This window comes from Hippichthys cyanospilos, chromosome 9, assembly GCF_059441005.1.
Source record: "Hippichthys cyanospilos isolate Australia breed blue-spotted pipefish chromosome 9, RoL_Hcya_1.0, whole genome shotgun sequence".
Classification (NCBI taxonomy): Eukaryota; Metazoa; Chordata; class Actinopteri; order Syngnathiformes; family Syngnathidae; genus Hippichthys; species Hippichthys cyanospilos.
In genome coordinates this window covers 14,447,033-14,466,116 of record NC_142377.1, presented here as the reverse complement: position 1 = coordinate 14,466,116, position 19,084 = coordinate 14,447,033, and the positions used below count along the sequence as shown (strand labels likewise).

The window sequence follows — 19,084 nt, the reverse complement described above, 5'->3', positions numbered from 1 at the left end:
GGGGAGAATTACATTTTTATTAGAAATGGGTCTGCTTTTACAGCTGTGTACAATATGGACCTAAAGCTGTCAAGTTATTCATGTTTATGACATGAAGCTAAATATTTCATAATAGTTTGACATACTGAGCATGTGTGAAATGCAGATCACTAGAAAAACAACCGAAGATGTGATGTAAAGCTGATTTATTCATATAAAAATTGAAAGCAGGGGTATTGTGAACAAATAATTATGATGGCGGTTAAACCATTCACAAAACAAAATAGAAAAAAAAAAAAAAAAAAATATATATATATATATATATATATATATATATATATATATATATATATATATATATATATATATATTTAAAGGCACTGATTCAAACGAATAGGTGCTCTGCACCATGTTTTCAAAATTGCCACTATTTGTATTATGAGTACACTTACAAAAATGACGAAAGCGCTTCCTTAAATGTTTTCAACATAAATAGTTTCAAAAATAAAACACCTAGTAAAACAAAACAAAGCACCATGAGGGCTTCAGACATTACCTTTTTTTTTTTTAACTCAACAACAGAACTGATTTGCATGACCAGCATACAGTCATGACTCATGACCAATAACATAACCAAGTAAACATACTTGAGTAAAAACTTTGTCAGTATTGGCACACACCTTACACGAGTATTTATGTTTCGCTTTACTCAAATGATATGTTTGATGATCCTCTACCGTGAATTTACCATTTTAAAACAGTGTGATTTTTTTTTTTTTTAGAGATTATACAAGACGTTGCTTTTTTATGCACTGTAAAAGTCGTAGATGGCTTATCAAAATAATACATGAATATTCTTATCGAATAAGCATATTAAGATGGATAATGTAAAGTAAGGCACATCTTTGGACAGCATTGTTAGCGCGCATTGGAGCTAGATTTACTTTTTCAACTTTTTTGACAGCACCCTCTTGATGGCAGGTTCCTTCTGGTCCTGGTTGGTGTCCTGATGTGGGTGCGTTCGGGATGTCTTGGATTCGTATAACTGCTTGAAGTTGAGCGTTTGTTGCTCTTTGGCTGTTTCTCTTTGGGCCTGGCGCAGCAAACGTTTCATGGTCTTCACTTTCTCCCTCAGGTGGCCGTTGGCCTTCTCCAGCGAACGCACCTTCTGAGAGAGCGTGCTCACTTTCTCCTCTTCCTCGAACAGAGCCTTCTGGACTGTGGAGCACAACAACTGAGGGGACAAATAAATTTGGGGTTCAGAAAATGACAAAAACAAATATACACTGATTACTACTACAGTATAGCATTTTAACCTTCAGACTGAAGGGCTTCATAGCTCAGAGGTCAGAGCACTGGTCTTGTAAACCAGGGGTCATGAGTTCAAATCTCATTGGGGCCTGATTTCAAATAGTGTTTAATATTGGAGGAAGACTACTCAACCATATGGCTTTTTTTTTGTTTTTTTTAATTATCGTGAGGCAAAAGTGAGTTGGAAAAACTCACATTCAGGTCACTTCAGGTACATTTTAATGATCAATCTCATAGTAAAAAATAAAATCCATGCGATTGAAATATGATCTAATTAATGGGAAAATTACATCCTGTTTTCAACGTCATTGCAGATGGGTCGGTAAAGGGGTCCGGTCTGAGCAGGGTCAGATCAGATTTTGACACGTTCTGAAAAGAAAGTGTGGACAGTCAGCCCTAAAAATCAGATTTGAGGCGGAATCCGATTGGAATTAGATATCCCTGCAGTATGAACACAGCCTAGGTCGTTGAAAGTTGTGCATCTATAACTTCTTGACTTAAATGTAATACTCATACAGAAACCTATTCATAGGATTATAGCTTGGGTTTGGGATAAAAACCAGATTCACTGTTTTTATGGATCCTATAATTCAGGGGTTAGAGCACTGTTCTTGTAAATCAGGGGTCGTGAGTTCAAATCTCACTAGGGCCTGGAATTTTGGAATGCCATCATTTAAGGGCTATTGTGTTGTTTTGTATGGGGGAAGTTCACTTTACAAAGCATGGAAATTTGCAACTACAGTTATGCAGGACACACAGAATTGAACAGTTGATGACTTCTGACCACCCCCAACTTCAGCTATGCAGGGTCTGTGAACTGGAGGTCACAGGTTACAATGCCCTTCTTGTAAAATTCGGGTCAAATCTCACAGGAGCCTCAGGATTTATAGATAGTAATTTGTTTCAATGTAGGGGGGGAAACAAGAACATTCTCTTGATAGAAGAAGAACATGGACTGCAATTACCAAGTGTTTTAATATTTGGATATTCCACTGAAAATTCTATCGAATTAGTAGATGTTAGGAAAAAAAAAATATCTAAATTTGTCTGCTGGGTGTAAAACAGTTATGAACCGCTCATCTTTAAACAAGTTTTTTTGTCTCTTAAAATTTAAACTGCATAGCAGCACATTTCTTTTCTGTCTCCAAACTTTCAGATTCAGACAAATCTCTCCGCATAAATTTTGGTCAGTGAGTCAAAGTGACATCAGAACCACATGAGGGATGTTGCTGGCTGAAACAACGAATTTTATTCAGCCTGGTTTGTGGAAAAAAATGATTAGTAGGAATAACAACTGCACCAGGCTGTCAACATCAAAGTGTGCAGTTATTTGCGTCTATTAAACATCCTTTGAAAAGTAGCGTGAGAGTATAATTGAGTTGTTTTTTAGCACCCTTTAATTGGCAATTGAATGTGGCCTCAGAATAACATTGTGCTGTTCATGTCGGGACTCTCAAAGCAACAGTTTGTGACGTCTATTTGAACCTTCGAATTTCTAGAGTACTCGTTTCAGCCTCAAGCGGAAATCTTTTTTTTTTTAATAGCAACGTTAGAGTTGTCAATTTAGCCACCTCCTACCACATTTGTGAAGACTAAAGTTAACAACCCTATATGTAAAAGGTTGGGATAAATGTGATGCACGGCAAATGGTTACACAACACGACCGAAAAAAGGCTACTGAGCAATCCTTTGTAGGAATAAAATAAATAAATACATAAATACATAAATAAATAAATAAATAAATAAATAAATAAATAAATAAATAAATAAATAAATAGACCCCCGGACTATATGGATTTTCTGCCTGAGTGCGGATTTCCTCTGTGGATGCCAATGCTTCCATGTGGGTCACTATGTAGATTACCTACCCTTAAATAACAACTGTTGAAAGTTTAGAGGAAATGTTTGAAATGCACTGCTGGCTGTCAGACCACATCACTGGTGGCAACATTTCCTCCTGCAATATAACTGTGGTCGTACCCCATATGGCATTGCTTATACCATATCAGGATGTGAAAGGGCTACAAAACTTTACAACATGAAGGATGAAGTGTCGAGACAGGACGATGATGTTATGCAAAACAGTGGTTGACCCATGCTATGTGAGCCACGGCACAACTTTTAGATAAACAAAAGAATGTCTACAGTCTAAAAGTATGCACACTATTAGTTGGAAATTAAATGTATTGTGTAGTCCTCATGCTGTTTGGTCCTGTGGCGAGCGCATGCATTGTAATGACTTGGATGTACAAACTGTGACCTGAACATGATCTGCTTTTATTTGCTCTCGGAGGAAATATAATCTGGAGAATAATTTAAGAGACCGCAGCAGATATCTAAATATCACTTTGTAATTACAATCACAGGCAAGTCCAACCCCAAATCTTTGTTATTAACGGAAATGCAAACCGTGTTTATAATTCCCTTTTCCTGTGGTAAGATTCCACTTTCATGGGAACTCTGCAAATGATTGGAAACAGACAGAAAAAGACCAAAATGAGAGGGATTCCGCCAAATGTTTGGGCTTATTTGAAGGGAAAAAGCAGTGGTGAGTCAGTGGAAACTATAAATATGTAACAAAGAACACAACAAATTGCAAAATATATGGGCTCTATATTGAGAATCTTGAGCCAATTCCTTGGGACACAGTGTCAAATGAACTTTACCTTCATTCAACAGATTTCATTTAATATTGTTTCAGTCAGAAACATGTTTTTTTTTGACTGTGTTGTTTGTTTTGTTGACTAACAGTGCAGTGTCTATTGACACAAGTTGTGACTCAAAAATAAAGTTGCAACAGACCACAAACCACAAAAAACTCATCGCTCCTATTGTAGCTTTTGCTGAGAATTTTCATAACGATACCATTAAAGAATGTCATTACATTTCAGCCAGAAAAAGGGCAAAATGTTAATATTGTTCCAAAACTAAATCAAATGTTTGCAAAGGTTTTGATTCAACATAAAAATAATAAATTGTTACCATGGAGGACTAAAGAAAAGGGACATTTATTGGTGAGAGGCTGACAATACAAATATTTTGTTCAATTTATATTAAACTAGATGGTTAGTGATTACTTTGATAATCGTTTAGTTGTCGATTCATCTTTGAAGCTCTGGAATCATATGTAGTCAAAATGACAGCATTATTTAACAACTTGTTAGACACACACAGTGGCTAGCAGGGAAGTGTGCGGGACATACAGTTCATCCACTGAAAAACCAATAAACCAATGTAAAAGGCTTGGCCAAATATTATAAAGGCCTCAATATTCTGTAAAACCTTCATTACAATTGAGTGATTCTGATGAGGACACACCAAAAGCACCTCATGGCGACACTAACATTGAGCATGTGTCTATATGATGTAATCCTACAAAAGTGGTCCCACGTGTTGCACTAAAACGAAAGCTATAGAACAAACTTGCACTAAGACGAAAGCTATAAAACAAACGAAAAACCACGCATGTTGCAAGAACATGATGTTTTATGTTTTTTAGGTGAGTTTTTCCACAAAACATTGTGGCTTCATTGTCTGGCCAAACCTCAGAAAATGTCTGTTCGCCAGATTTTGGACCATATTTGCTTCGCAGCAAGCTTCCTTTTCAAACAAAAGGATAAATCGTGAATCTTCCTGTGTTCTCCTATAATCCAAGCAACTGTGGCTTTTTCCATTGTATTTACTCAACCAATGTGCTGAATCAGAATGTCATGTTCAACTGTTAGCGCGTTAAATCAAACTGTGTAGCTATAGCCATTTACATACCCTGCTGTCTTCCTGAGCCTCCCACTCAGGGGTATAGCTATGGACTTGAGTCCCAGGTGTGCAGTTGGCAAATTGGAATAGACTGGCAAACATACGATGGTTGTCCGCTGTGTCTGGAAAGATGGCGTCCTGGAAGTTCACTCCATGGGGGACCATATTGTAGTTTTCGTCCATCCTGCACGGCAAAAAAACAAAACACAATATGTATTGTACACAATTTCACTTTTCAACTTTCTCTGACCAGAGGAGATTAATGAGGGTGATTAACGTAGAGCAATATGTGATGTGTGAAGGAGAACATATGAACATCTGGAGTCCATCTTGGTCTCCCCAGAAGATATCAAAAGTTTGCTTGTTTGTACAAATGACAGAATTGGTGCATGTGCATGGTGAAAAAGTAAGATGTGCACATTTGTAACAGTTGACTTCACAGCATTGGTTACAAAACGCAAATGTAGCACGCGCAACACCCTAAAATATGTCTAATCAGCAATTTTGACCTGGCATAATGTCAGTGTTTTCCATCTGTTCGTGTTGTGTTTGTTATTCTCCTGACAGAATCTTTAAGGGGTAACATATAGGCTAATGTTTTTACAGTGCACATGAGAACCAGACAGCACATTCAATCTGTCTCATTTTTAAGATCCCATGTGAGATTGCCGCTCTCATTCTTCTCCTTACTCTGCTCTCATTCGCCCTATCCTGGGAATATTGTGCCAATGATTGATTGGATTGACTATTTTTATCTCTCTGTGGTTTTGTTGGACAGGAAACGGCTGTACACTAGAGGCTGCCATGAGAATGAGAACTTCATTTCTGTTGTCTCATGAAACAAAGAGTTAAAATCTTCAAATTTTAGATCTTAAGGGAGCAATGTTAGATTTAGACCGTTTATCATTAAAAAGGAATAAATTAAATGATTATAAATTTAAAAAACTTGCAAATAAATGTGTTCTTAGTGACCAACAGTATGTTTCAAATATAATCTTTTAATTTCTTATCTTATAATCTTTTCATTTTAAATATAATCGTAATAATTATCATTAAATTATATTACATGGAGCGTGGCACTTCTCTGGAGGCTGCCATGTTTGTTAAAGCTTCGGACAACAGCAAATGTAGCACCTCCTGCTTTCCATAATGAAAAATCTTACACATTGTCCCTTTAAGACATTCTAAAATCATTCTGAAACTGTTTAAATTATTTTTAAATGAAAAACAATTAAGACTGTTTCAGAACAATAACAACTGTTTCAAAAAGTTTTTAGAACATTTTAGGCTTCCATCTCAATAACGACAAACGTTGGCGAGTGTCCAACGATGTAAGGAACCTTTAGCAAACTGTGGCAACAATTTGGCGAATGTTGGCAACCTTGAATGAACCCTGAGAAGATCAAAAAAGCTGCTGTCTTCAGAGGCCAAAGTTTGTTAAATGCTGAAAAAGTAGAGGCTCTTTTGATCCTTTTAGTGTGGGTTAAAGTTTGCCAGTATTTGCAAAAATGTCGTCAAAGGTTGCCAAACGTTTGCCAAAGGTTTTAACATATTTTTCCTTGCGAGGAAATATTGAATATTGTGTCCCAAATTTCCTTGCAACAAGAGCACTACAGCTGCAGATCTCTGGCGACATTGTGGCAAATGTTGGCGATCTCAAATACATGAGCAAAAAAGCCGCTACCTTTGTAGACAGTCTCCACCATTCGCCCCTCAGGGATATGCACTATGCAATATGCACTTGTCACCAATGATGTCATTTTCAGTTGAAAGCAAGTGGCAAATGACTGCCCCCAGATGAATAAAACCAGGTAGATTTTACTTTTGACTTAATTCATATTTCACTAATGCAATATTGTGTTTAGACTAGATGGGCTGCAATGAACATATTGTTGTAAAGAGAATCTTGGGATTGACTTCCCTTTTAAGGCTGTTTTGCAATGGTTTGCATTTGAGGGGTAAAACAAAGAAGGTTTTGTCTCGAGTTAATCTGTTCCCTATTTAATGTTTAACAAAATCGCTTGTCTTCTTTTGCCCCATACAAGTGGTATCAATCTTCTTATATAACCACCCACTGAGCAGAGAACACAGTGCTAGACTCATCTTGTTAACAGCCGCATTATCAATAATTACATTCTTCCATATTAGCTATATACGGTATGTTTGACACATGATGTGATATGCTTTGGATCACTTGCTAGTTTTTTCACTCTCCCCCCACCAGTCTGATACGAGTTGACCTTCTGATCTGTCCAAAGAATGTTCTACAACATTGGAGTCTTTTTCTGGCAAAGTCTAATCTGGTGTTACTGTGTTTGAATGTTAGCCTGTTGTAAAACAAAAAAAAAAGAGAGAATAATTTACCAGAGCCTACTCTTTACAGAATGAATTCCTAACTGTTATCCCTGATGAATGATGACAAAAGGTTTGCATTCTTAGAACGGCTGTCACAGATAACATCAGCACTGATGCGTTGACCAACACAACCAATGGAAGCAAAGTGTTGTCTACCTACATGTTCACACATGCCTGTCTGCGAGATGCATTATATAAAAAGCATTACTGTTTTTGGCTTTGTGCAGACCATTATGATGGACTGCAAAACATTACACAACCAAGAATGCTTTCCAGCACCCCTTCTCAATATCTGACATCTAATCTTGTGTAAGTAAAAACAAAACAAAACAAAATCACCAGTTAGCTAACATATGGTCCTTATCATCAAGCTGAGGCTTTCATCAGTGCTGGTCCACAAATTTGGGTTTTATCAAACTTGTTGTTATTCTGATTGCCTTTATAATTATATGCTTGCATGCAATGATTCAACATACGTGCAGCACTGTTTTTTATTATACGTGGAAAAAAATGGCAGTTAAGCCTTTATTGCTAGCCACTTTTTTTAAACGAGAACTTGCGAGCCAATTTCAAGCATTCTGACAGCCCATAGGTAGTTTTTTTTTAATGTTCCCCAACATTTTGTCCACTCTTTCCCATAAACCAAAAAATTTGATGATGAAGATGATGAAGATTTGATGTCATTGGTGCTCCTTGGTAGCATTTGTGCTGATGTCCTCTTACATTAACAGCACTCAAAGTGTTAATATGAATTAACATGGATCACATTCATCTCCTGAGACGCAGCATATTTATTTGTGTCTACTGTAGTCGGCATTGGGACAAGGAGGTTTAGAGAGAATACAGGAGGTAGGAGTCAACACTCTCATTTTGTGAGTTTAGGTTTCCTTCCAGAATATGTCATTTGAGAATTGTTCTCATGTTTATGGCACACATTGAAGAGTTGTTGCAAAACAGGAAAAAACAACAGAATAGTGACCCATCAATTCGAGGACTTTAAGGGAATTGCCTTACATCTCACTTGAAGATTTCATTTTTTTTGTACTTTGTTGGAAGATTATTTTATGACTTATTTTCCAACAACTGTGCTGTTGGGAGTACTTTTTAATGTTTGAAGTGCAATATTCCAGAACATTCTTCTGTTATTCTCAAGGACAATGTTCTCCCCAGTTCCAATATCTGTCTGTGGGACTGTGTCAGAGTGTTTTGGACCAAGAGTTGTAGCCAACTGGAGGCAGTAGTATTGCTTTGTTTTTGTTGTGCTCATCATGTGTCCCATAAATCAGGAGACAAGTGGAAATATAGAAGGATCAATATGCAATTAATATATTCCTTGAATTAATTTATACTGCTGGATATGAGAAAGCCATTCCATAATGCAAACTTTCCAAAGATGTGTTCAGGGCAATCTATAAAGTGAAGAAACCCTTCTTAATATTAATGATGTATTGTTGACATTTCATAGTGATTGATATACCATACTTCGTCAAATAGTGGCCTCGGTGCCCCAATTATTCTTCAGTTGCAAATAAACCTATAAAAAAATAAAAGAGCACCTCATATTTTGCCCGTTTCCTGACTAAAAAAATAAGTAATGTCATTAGTTATCTGTAATTTCAGGAATAGGCAAAAAACAACAAAGTTATCAGCCCAATGAATGACAAAAATAATCATTTAAAAAATATATATATATTACCCATAATGTAAATCAGGCACTTTTTCTCTCTCTTTTTTTTTCTTCTCCAAACTGCATGTTTTAGCTTCCTCCACAGCTGTTCAACAGGATTTAGCTCTTTAGATGAGTTCAATGTTTTGTTCTTAGTCATTCTTGCATGTTTTTAGTTGTTTGTTTTGGGTCATTATCATGTTGTAAGACACATGACCTGCAGCTGAGATCAAGCTTTCCGACACTGGGGAGTACATTTCACTCCAGAACGCCCTGCTCGTCTTAAACTTTAATTGTATCCTGCAAAGATGATTCAGGACGCCTGAATGAAGTAAAGCAGCCCCAGATCAAAACCTTGCCTCCTCCATGTTTCAAAGGAGAGATAGTGTTATTTTGTTTATATGCTGAAGTTTTGCATTTGTAAACATAGAGCTGATGTGAATTTGCCAAAACCTTCCAGTTTTGTCCTGTCTGTCCATAGAACATTCTCTCTCCCAGAAGCTTTGTGGCTTGTAATTACGGATTCTTGGAAAATCCCAATCTTGTTATTTGAAAGTTATTTCTGTCTTTAACTGGAGGATATCAATAATGTATGTCGTTTTTCTATGACTGCAATGCATACTGTTGCAGCAGAGGTCTTTATCATAACACATGCTGCCTAAAGATCAGACATGGCATCTGTAAAGCTAAAAGGCACTGTGGTGTTTAAAATGACAGTCCTACCTTTTGGTTTTATGGTTTCACTGTATTTTTTTAACCATAAAACAAATACTGTAGCTACATTTTAAGTAGGGCTGCAGCCAGCATTTCTTATTGATATTTGGATATCCTACAGAAAATTCACATTGAATATCAGGTATTTGTGTTGTTTGTAGTTATTTATTTATTTATTTATTTATTTATTTATTTATTTATTTATTTATGGGTTGTTGTTTTTTTTTTTTTTTTGCATGGTGAAAAACAATTCTAAAAGCAGGAGCCAAATAACAAACTTCCAAGGAGCAAAAGTGCTAAACTGCAAACATACATCGCAGACTTTTTAATCTAAAGATTTGGTGAACCGAATGAAAGAAATGAGCATGTCCAATGTTGCTGTCAATTCGTTATACTTTGCTCACCCCTGATGTAGATTTGTGTCTTTTACATCATAACCTGAGTCTCAACCTCTTCTTGTCTTGTTGCACTCTCCAGTTTGTCTCAGCAAGACAGCAAAGTTAATTGCATTGCACCAAAACACGTATGACATCTTTTGAAATTCCAGGATGTCCTCCGCTAAACACACTCAGACTTATAGGCTAGTTCGGATGAGTCAAAAAATATAGATCAAAACCATATGTTCATTACAGTGGACACAAATTAAAAGGTTGCGTATCAGGAGAATATGTGATAGACTTATTCAGTCAGCCACCACTTCAGTAATTAAGAGGTGGGTTACTCACTTAAGGAAAAAGTAGTAGTTGTTATTAGGGGTCACAGTGTACGAGAAGCAGGAGAAATAGCCCAGGCCAGTGATGTTAAACCTGGAGCCCGCGGGGACCTCCAGCATGCTTCCCCACGCCTGGTCACACAGCAGCTCGATCTCTGCAAAGTAGAGCAGGTCCGTGTGCCTCTGCCACGGCAGGTAGTTGTACGGCTCCTTGTGCAGGGCCAGCACCTTTGCAAACACGATGATCTCGGCCAGCTCGGCACGGCACGCCTCCGTCTGGGGTCTCCAGTCTTGGGGCAGCTGGCATCCCTGGCTCCACTCGGGACCGGCCACAGTCAGGAGAAAAAGCACAATAATCCACATGGTCACAAGCAAACTGTTGTGAGCTGAAGATGGATTGACGTTGCAAAATCAGGGCAGTGCAATCACGCAGTGGACATAATCTGTTTCATCGAAGCATCAAAGTGGCTTGTGTGGAAATTTAAAAAAGAAAGACACGTTAACTCCGCAGTTGTGCTTCTGTAGTCACCAGTGTGCAGAAATGATACCTGTAATTTTGGAGGAGGATCAGCCCTCTCTCGGCTGCAGCAACAGAAATCTCTCACCTTCCATCGCAAACTTTAGCGGAGCAAACGAAACCACTGCACACAGGATTGTTTGAGACCTTTAAAATGTACAATTTGAACAATATCCGTATGATAGAAGACTAAATGATATTTTAAAAGCTATACTAAGAAGAATGATTTCGAAGTGAGGTAGAGCGATGCGAATGGCGCCCTCCTGTGACATAGTTTTGAACTTAAATTGTTTTTGCGATTCAAATCTTTGAAATGACAAATTGTGTCCGATTCCTTGACAAATATGCAAGGAATCAGCGCAGCAAGTGTTCCTAAATTTAATCACTCATGACGATGCAAGTCTAATGATTTTCAACCTGCAAAAGTCAGTTATCGTACGCTGTCATCAACGAGCAGTTCTCAAACAAAACTTTATCGGCTAACGCCATTATTGTCACCTTCTACAATCGACACCAAAGGGTCCACTTTGACAAAATTGATTGGAATACAGTGATCTGGATATGATTTCGAAACAAACAACTTGTGGCATACAGCTCATGTTGGACAATCTAAAAGCTCTGTAGTCTTTATATTGTTTTACTATAGGCTGATTCTCAACGGGCCAGTGGCGCAATGGATAACGCGTCTGACTACGGATCAGAAGATTCTAGGTTCGACTCCTGGCTGGCTCGAATTTTTTTCATTAAATAAACGAAACAGAAAAATGCAGACGACCATGCTACTCAATGCAACGTTTTTAACCAAAACAATCGTTCCGAAACACAACAAATTTCGATCGAATATGTACGCCACGTCTCATCTAAAAGGAAGTCTTTGCAGTTTAATTTCTTACCTCTAGATGGCTGCATTGTCTACTGTTAACTAGGTTTGAGCCTGATGTCATGATGTACTTAAATGGCTCTTTTTTTGGGCAATCACTGACAATTTTCCAGTATAAATAGGATATGCATTATGTGAAAATTATTTCGAGCATAAAGTTCAGTGTAACGAATTTCTTTTGGTTTTAGAGTCACGTGCTGATCACGGGGCTTTTCTTTGTGTCTTCAAATTGGATGTACATATCCACAGATATTTAGTTATTTTGTTAATGTTTCGATTTAGGGAACGACCATTGCAACGCTATATATTTAATATTATTTCTATGGCCTCTGTTTTTTTTTTCCTGTAGCACTTTACGCTTTCCTTGGCGGAAGTACTGTATGTTGGTTGTTCAGTGTTGCCTTCATGTGCTCCCTGTAGAAATAAATGTAGAAAAAATGACTGACGTTTCCATTTGAAAACATATATGTTTATTTTCAACGATTACGACAAACATCTATTTCACGCGTGTTTTGCCCAAACTAGATGTTGAACGCATTCACAGCTGACGCCGGGTGCACGAAACTTTCACGAAACATTTCTGAGCTGATTATTCGGCAACTGGAGTAACAAAAGCTATTGGCTCATACTGTATTTCTCAAATCATATCACATATGTACTAATCACATTATAAAACGGTAGCAGAAGTGTTTAATTAACTTCTGATAAGTTAGTAGTTTCTCGAGTGATGTTGTTGCTATTAATGGGAACTCAGAATTTCCGACTTTCCAGTGCAACAGCAAAGCAGCCCTAGAGCGAACGGTTTGGAAATCGCTACAAACAAGAAACATCCGGTGCAATATAAAGCAACTTTCACTTCACGATGTAAGTTTTAACTCTATGCGATCTATGCATACATTGGCTGTCAAGTGTGTTGTTGTCAAACAAGCGTAGAATAACTTGATCTGGATGTTTCACGAAAATAAAACGTAGCATACGCCCTAAACTTAGCTGTTAGCATGCAACAAGTGGTAGTTCGTTCAGGCGCTTTCCTCACAAGTTTGCTTTAACTGTAGAAACTATTCATTTGAGTCCAGTAACTTTATCAATTACTCTAACTAATTATTTTGTTTATAACCCAGGTATGTTATACTGTTACTCCAGCCTTCATTTATGTTCACTTGATTTGGATTTAGCATCCCGAGTAGATAGCATATTAGCGCGTTAGAACTACACAACTTGTTTTGTCATCACGAGAATTGAATTGTGAAATGGTAAGTCGACTCATTATATAGACTACGTTGCAACTGGGGAAGGTTTTATTGAGATTAATGTGACACAATTATCTAACAAGCTATTTCAGGTTAAAATGTAGCGTGAGTATAAGATAAGATACGATTTGTGAACGTATTTTTCGTGGCCTATAACCGGGTAGATAGTTGAGTTGAGCTTAGTATGTTTTTTGGTGTTACTTCGCCATTCTAAATTATCGGTGCCGCAGGAATGTAGTGACATGATGCTGGCTGCATGTAGGCCTTATCCAGTGTCACAAGTTCACTTGTTAATCTGCTAGTAATGGATTTGACAGGCAACATTATTATACAGTCATTCTGCAGCAGGCAATCGTTTTCCAACGCGTGTCACATGCAGAAAAATAGAGGAATGCATGGGACAGTTCGATTTTTTTTTAACTTTCCATTATGTAAACATGCTAAAACCAATCAGTCAATGCCAGTTGCGATTTTTTTATAAATATAATATGGTTAGAAAGCACTGCTAAGTCTACGCTTTGTCAAAGATGACAAGGTAAAAGGTCAAAACAAAAGTCACTAAATGACAGGTATCTTCACTAGGAAAATTACATACTGTGTGATCAATTTCTGTAATTGATATTATGCACTATCAATGTACATATTTATAGAAAAATAATATGTCTTGTGTTTCTGTAGGTCAGGTTTAGTTCCAGAAGGTTCTGGTGCAGGGTCAAGCAACAAGCGTTTGCAGCAGACCCAAGCCCAGGTTGATGAGGTATGATAACTCTGCACACACTTTTATTTTCATTTTTTCCATATTATAAAGTCTGAAAATATGATACAGCATCATTGGTTTTGCACTGATGCGGTTGCTCCATGTAGCTAGAGTAGTGATTTTCTTTGATTCACTTCTGTTAATATTTACATAAAAATTACTGACCTGTAAACGTAAATTCCTTAAATTAATTGCTCCACTGTTTTAATTGTTAATGCATTGTTGTAGTACATGTGTAATTGTCTAAAGACCCGTCTCCACTGAGGTTATCTGACCAACTCTGTTCTACTCCTAAGTTCCATTACTACCCAGAGTTCAAACCTCCATTATCCCTTCGGAGTGCTGCCCTTTGAGTCAGTGAATGCCTTGTGAATTACATCGGACGCTAAACGGTTCGTGAGGGATAGAGTCAGACTGTGAAAATGGAATATCCATGACAAATTGCATAGCTTAAACCATAACTATACTACAAACAGAATAAGACAAGATAGTTAACAAGTTGGGAGAAATACAGCCAAGTGCTGGTGATAACGTGCAGTTTACATGAGACTGCACATCCGTATTCCACTTATTTGTTTGGGCGCCATATGATGTAGATCAGTGCTTCTCAAATTGGGGTACGGTGAGGCATTTAAGGGGTGTGTGAGTTTTTACCAGAGTTTAACAGCATTTATGTGGTTAATCGAACCTGTGATTCTCATTTCATTATTTTTTTATATGCCAAGACTCTTGGCATATAAAAAAAAAAAAAAATTGTGTTCCTCTTGGCCCAAGAGGAATACCAAATTTTTTTTTTCAAATTAAGAGCAAATTAATGGGAACATGAAGCAACGGTGGTAATTGGTAAAATGTTATTGTGACCTCTTTGCAAAACATTGTATTATTTTTTATTTTTTTGGAAAATTGGAAACTCAATTTCTTATGAAACATGAGTTTTTTTTAGTGTGGCTGAATTTCTAAATAGGGAGTGAAACGACATGTTGACTCAAAGCTCGTCTCTCACCATGTGGTTGTTGTGTCTCGAGAAACGCCATGACGTGGTTCTAAAGGTGACCATCATGATGACTCATCATCAACTAAAAAGCTAAAGTTCGAGTATTCAGTAATTGGGAGTCAGTGGCATCCCTCGCGTCCCTCACATACGGAGGTTCGAGTCCACTCCTGTGTGTAGTTTGCATACTCTTCCCGTGCCCATGTGGGTTTTCTCCGGGTACCCCGGTTTCCTCCCACATTCCCAAAAACATGCACGGTAGGTATATTGGACACGAAATTGCCCTTGGGCCTGTTTTTGAGTGTGATTGGTTGTGATTGGTAGTGAGTGGTTGTTAATCTTTGTGTACTCTGCGATTGGCTACCAACCAGTTTAGAGTGAACCGCCTGCCACCCAACAACAGCTGGGATAAGTACCGGCAGCCCGCAACCCTTGAGAGGACAAACAAGAAATCCAAAAATCCTTCGCCCCAGTTAGGAGGCATTTGGCTGAATACAAAAAATAAACAAAATCACATTGGCATGCATTATGCAGTTTATGAAAGCCATTTCTTCATTATATTCCAAGTCAAGTAAGCAACATTCATATCACCCATTTAACCATCTGTGTATTGATGAACTAACTTAATTTTAGGCCACGTACTTATATTTGCGTATCAAAAATCACAGCCTATTGAAAGTTGTTTTAATCAAGACGTTTCCCTCTGGTCTTGTTTGTGTTTGGGTGAACGTGACGACAGTACAGAGCCTCCATTAATTGACCCTCCCTCTTTCTCACTGCCCATGGCTGCCCTATGACTCACTGTTTCTTGCTCTGTGCCGCGAAAAGAAAATTGCATAACACTTGGCATCGATGTTTGAAATTGCATGTGTCTTTACGGGCAACCCGTTTCTTTCACGTTTCACATGTCAATTCACTTGACTGTAAATATTCAGAGCTAATAATGCTCTGAAATGATAGATGACAACGTGCCCTTCTCAGTTTGAGTTAATGCTAAAATTAGCCCCTCCTACACACAACGTCAACTTTAGACAAGTCCACAGACTCTCCAATTGGTTGCTGGAGGCTTATATAATCACTGGCCATGGTTACGTAATGCTTGCACACTCCTCTGCATACTGCCGCTCTGTCTGAGGGGTGTGGCAGTAGTAGGGTTTGTGGATCAGTGGAACATGTGGATTATGTGCGTGTTTCCCGATACTGTCTAAGATGTCTTTTACTATAGGTTTATATGATGATAACACTTAGCTAGATCAGCAACTATTTAAAAAATCCAAGAATCTGTTTAGCACAAAAAGTCAACAGTCCAGAAAACACAAAAACAAAAAATCCTGATTCAATTACTAGTTTGATCTGTAACGTCAGAAAATCAGTGAAAATGTTGTTTTCCAATGTTTCAAACTCCAATATGGACAACACATTTTGTGTTGATAATCCATTTCTCACCTGCTGGTTGTAGACATTTGATTAGCACTGTGCATTTTTTTTCCCGATTGCCAGAAATGACTAGTTGATTGCTCAAATTCAATGTTTGTGAGCAGGTGGTGGATATTATGCGTGTGAATGTGGACAAAGTTCTGGAACGTGACCAGAAGTTATCCGAACTGGATGACCGAGCAGATGCGCTCCAAGCTGGAGCATCCCAGTTTGAGACCAGTGCTGCCAAACTGAAGAGGAAGTACTGGTGGAAGAACTGCAAGGTACCTTTTCAATAGATTTGCCTGCAAAGATAAACTCATCCACTGCCAGTCTTTTTTTTAAATTTTTTTTTTTTAAGCATTTTGGCATTTTCAAGACCCACAACATATTGTGGTCAATGATTATATTTACACTATGTCTACTGAATGAAAGAATAGACTCTCCTTGCACCTGTATTTTTTTGCCTTTTTCTGTTGTTGTATAATCATTAGTAGAACAAAGATACGATAAATAACATTTTTTTTCTCCCAGTGGACTCACAAACTACTAATCTCAAATTAAAACGGTGCATCAACGGCATACTGCTGCCTGTGCGTCAGTAAAGTTTAAAATTTAACCCTAACCCTGTTGAAAAGCTTAATTGACGAGTGTACTCGTCAACGGTATTGAATGAGTTTCAAGGATGAATTCAGTTTAAAAAGAAAAAATGAATAAATGTTACAACTGTTTTTGAATAGAGGTGAGCTGGGTGTTGCTCTGACATTTTTTGCCTACCTGTCTTGTAGATGTGGGCCATCCTGATAGCTGTCCTTCTGATTATCGTGGTCATCATTATTAGTGAGTATCACTTAGCAAACTCTTCTATTGAGAAATACTTAACATTGTTCCTGTAAAAAAAAAATGTGCGTGTGTGTGTGTATATATATATATATATATATATATATATATATATATATATATATATATATATATATATATATATATATATATATATATATATATATTATGTTTGTCAGTAATTTGACCATCTTATTATTATACTTTAAGGGGCTCTAATTTCCTCAATCAAAAGTCCCCCATATACAGTATTTCTTAAGTTACATTTCACAAGATATTTTTCCTAAATTTCACTTTTATTTATATATTTATTTACTAATCCCTTGCATCATTTTCAGTTTGGTCAAGAGCATAAAACGACATCAAGAAACAAAGGAATGGAGGAGATGAGCAACATTTGAGCAGCATCATTGGAAGGCAAAGGTCGCATGATTAGTGGCTTATTTCCACCATTTTCTTGGAAGGGGAGGGGGTGGGCTTCATTCCTTGTCCTGTATGTGTGCCGGCATGTGCCTAAGTAAAGGATACGGGGCTAACTACAAGCCCTACCTATGCAGTGCCACATACCAAAGACGCACAAACTGATAATTAGGTAATTGAACCACCGGTGTCACACGGTGGAAACAAAACGGTGCCTCTTTTCTGGTCTTTGTTGTAAACGATATCCCATTGTACTTCAATATGACACGAATTATGTATAGTTGTTAACTCCTCTTGTATCCTGTTTTTATGTTTGCTAACCTAGCCAACAAAGTGTGTGCAAGCTAAGAGATATGCCATTAGGAATACTTAAAAAAATAAAATAAAATGATTGAAACTCTGTTTGTGCCTACTACCGAAGTAAAGTCAGTGTTTTTTCAATTCAGTAAACCTTCCCGAACTGTACTTTGCTTCTGCCAGACTTCAAAAGGCACGGAGCTGATTGTATGATGATGCCACCCAATGCCTTAACTTATTTATACCCACAGCTGAGTGCTTATGTACTTCTGTTTTGCAGACAGTGATTATTAGGTAGATTGAAAATGTACTTTATTAATTCCTTTAGGGAAACATCAGTTGAAGTGAATTCAATTGTGAATATGTGAAATAATTAAATTGATCATCTTATAGCAAGGACATCTTTGGAGGAACATGCTGTATGTTTATGCCGCTGTTCATAAGGTAATGCCCATTTGCATCATTGTCTCAGGAATGACTTGGTGCACAGTTATAGCTAAATTGTGCTTTGATTTGGATATATTTCAACATCAGGAATGGGGAACCTATGGCTACAATAGCCCGCAATGCAATTTAAAAACTTCTGAACCGGCTCTAGAAGGCAATATAAAATAGTATTCAGTATGGCCTTCAAATGGCTTTACAAAATCTTAAGTGGTCTTTAAGTAGAAAAAAATAAGTTATGCAATGCGCAATGGATAGCTGAATGGTCAGAAGCCATTCTAAATGTCTGCACTTCTTCCACACGATGATGTATGATCGTTTTCAACTTGACGAGTCACTTGTGCCTTCGAAATACACCTAAACATACTGTGCCGCTCACTTGCTTAATTAACTTCCAATGAGCGTGTATTGACACAAGTCTAGCCCATCCAAATCAAGTGCACACACATGTAATGCCATTTTATCGAGCTATTGTTTCTGGAAGTATTGTATTTAGAACTAATCTTGAATGTTTTTGTTGTACAACTTAGTTTGGGAAATGACAGTGTGAGAATTACATGTACTGTGCCAACACTGGATGATTGCATACCCTGCTGTTGCTTCAATCTTATTAAAGTGGTTGAATTGTGTCTCACTTTTTCACTTGTATTTCATGCCAGTCTTTTTAAACACACTATTCAAATTATTGTAAATAATTTTATTGTCTCAATTTGACTGTACTTTATTTCACTACTACCCTGTTTTTCATACCAGAGATGTCACACTTCTTAGATTTAGTT

General features: G+C 37.4%; 2 protein-coding genes and 2 non-coding genes across 5 annotated transcripts; 3 read left to right on the top strand and 1 right to left on the bottom strand.

Annotated features, from left to right (window-relative positions):
- Positions 1-361: 361 nt before the first annotated feature.
- ccdc3b (coiled-coil domain containing 3b) lies at positions 362-11,156 on the bottom strand. 2 transcript variants are annotated; one of them, XM_088423813.1, is made up of 4 exons: positions 10,722-11,156; positions 10,507-10,648; positions 5,056-5,230; positions 362-1,213 (listed from the first exon to the last, which is right to left on the bottom strand). In XM_088423813.1, exons 1-4 carry the CDS (start codon positions 10,798-10,800, stop codon positions 920-922), a joined length of 690 nt encoding a protein of 229 aa, XP_088279939.1. In that variant the 5' UTR covers positions 10,801-11,156; the 3' UTR covers positions 362-919. The 2 variants fall into 2 exon arrangements, with proteins under 2 accessions (XP_088279939.1, XP_088279938.1); XM_088423812.1 differs by having other exon boundaries at positions 10,507-11,156.
- Positions 1,309-1,381, top strand: trnat-ugu (transfer RNA threonine (anticodon UGU)). Its single transcript has one exon. It is a non-coding gene; the product is annotated as a tRNA-Thr (tRNA).
- Positions 11,157-11,669: 513 nt separating the features above from the next.
- Positions 11,670-11,742, top strand: trnar-acg (transfer RNA arginine (anticodon ACG)). Its single transcript has one exon. It is a non-coding gene; the product is annotated as a tRNA-Arg (tRNA).
- A 921-nt stretch (positions 11,743-12,663) lies between these two features.
- vamp3 (vesicle-associated membrane protein 3 (cellubrevin)) lies at positions 12,664-18,934 on the top strand. The gene is made up of 5 exons (XM_088424350.1): positions 12,664-12,754; positions 13,819-13,897; positions 16,430-16,588; positions 17,093-17,144; positions 17,483-18,934. Coding segments are annotated over exons 1-5 (309 nt in total). The 5' UTR covers positions 12,664-12,752; the 3' UTR covers positions 17,500-18,934.
- The last annotated feature ends 150 nt before the right edge of the window (positions 18,935-19,084 follow it).

Excerpts from the sequence above, each read along its gene's own strand:
- ccdc3b (XM_088423812.1), bottom strand. The coding sequence starts at position 10,856 with ATGTGGATTATTGTGCTTTTTCTCCTGACTGTGGCCGGTCCCGAGTGG. Across the intron at positions 5,231-10,506 it reads AACTACTACTTTTTCCTTAA|GATGGACGAAAACTACAATA; the intron begins GTGAGTAACCCA and ends TTTGCCGTGCAG. Across the intron at positions 1,214-5,055 it reads AGGCTCAGGAAGACAGCAGG|TTGTTGTGCTCCACAGTCCA; the intron begins GTATGTAAATGG and ends TTGTCCCCTCAG.
- vamp3 (XM_088424350.1), top strand. Across the intron at positions 13,898-16,429 it reads CCCAAGCCCAGGTTGATGAG|GTGGTGGATATTATGCGTGT; the intron begins GTATGATAACTC and ends GTTTGTGAGCAG. Across the intron at positions 16,589-17,092 it reads ACTGGTGGAAGAACTGCAAG|ATGTGGGCCATCCTGATAGC; the intron begins GTACCTTTTCAA and ends CCTGTCTTGTAG.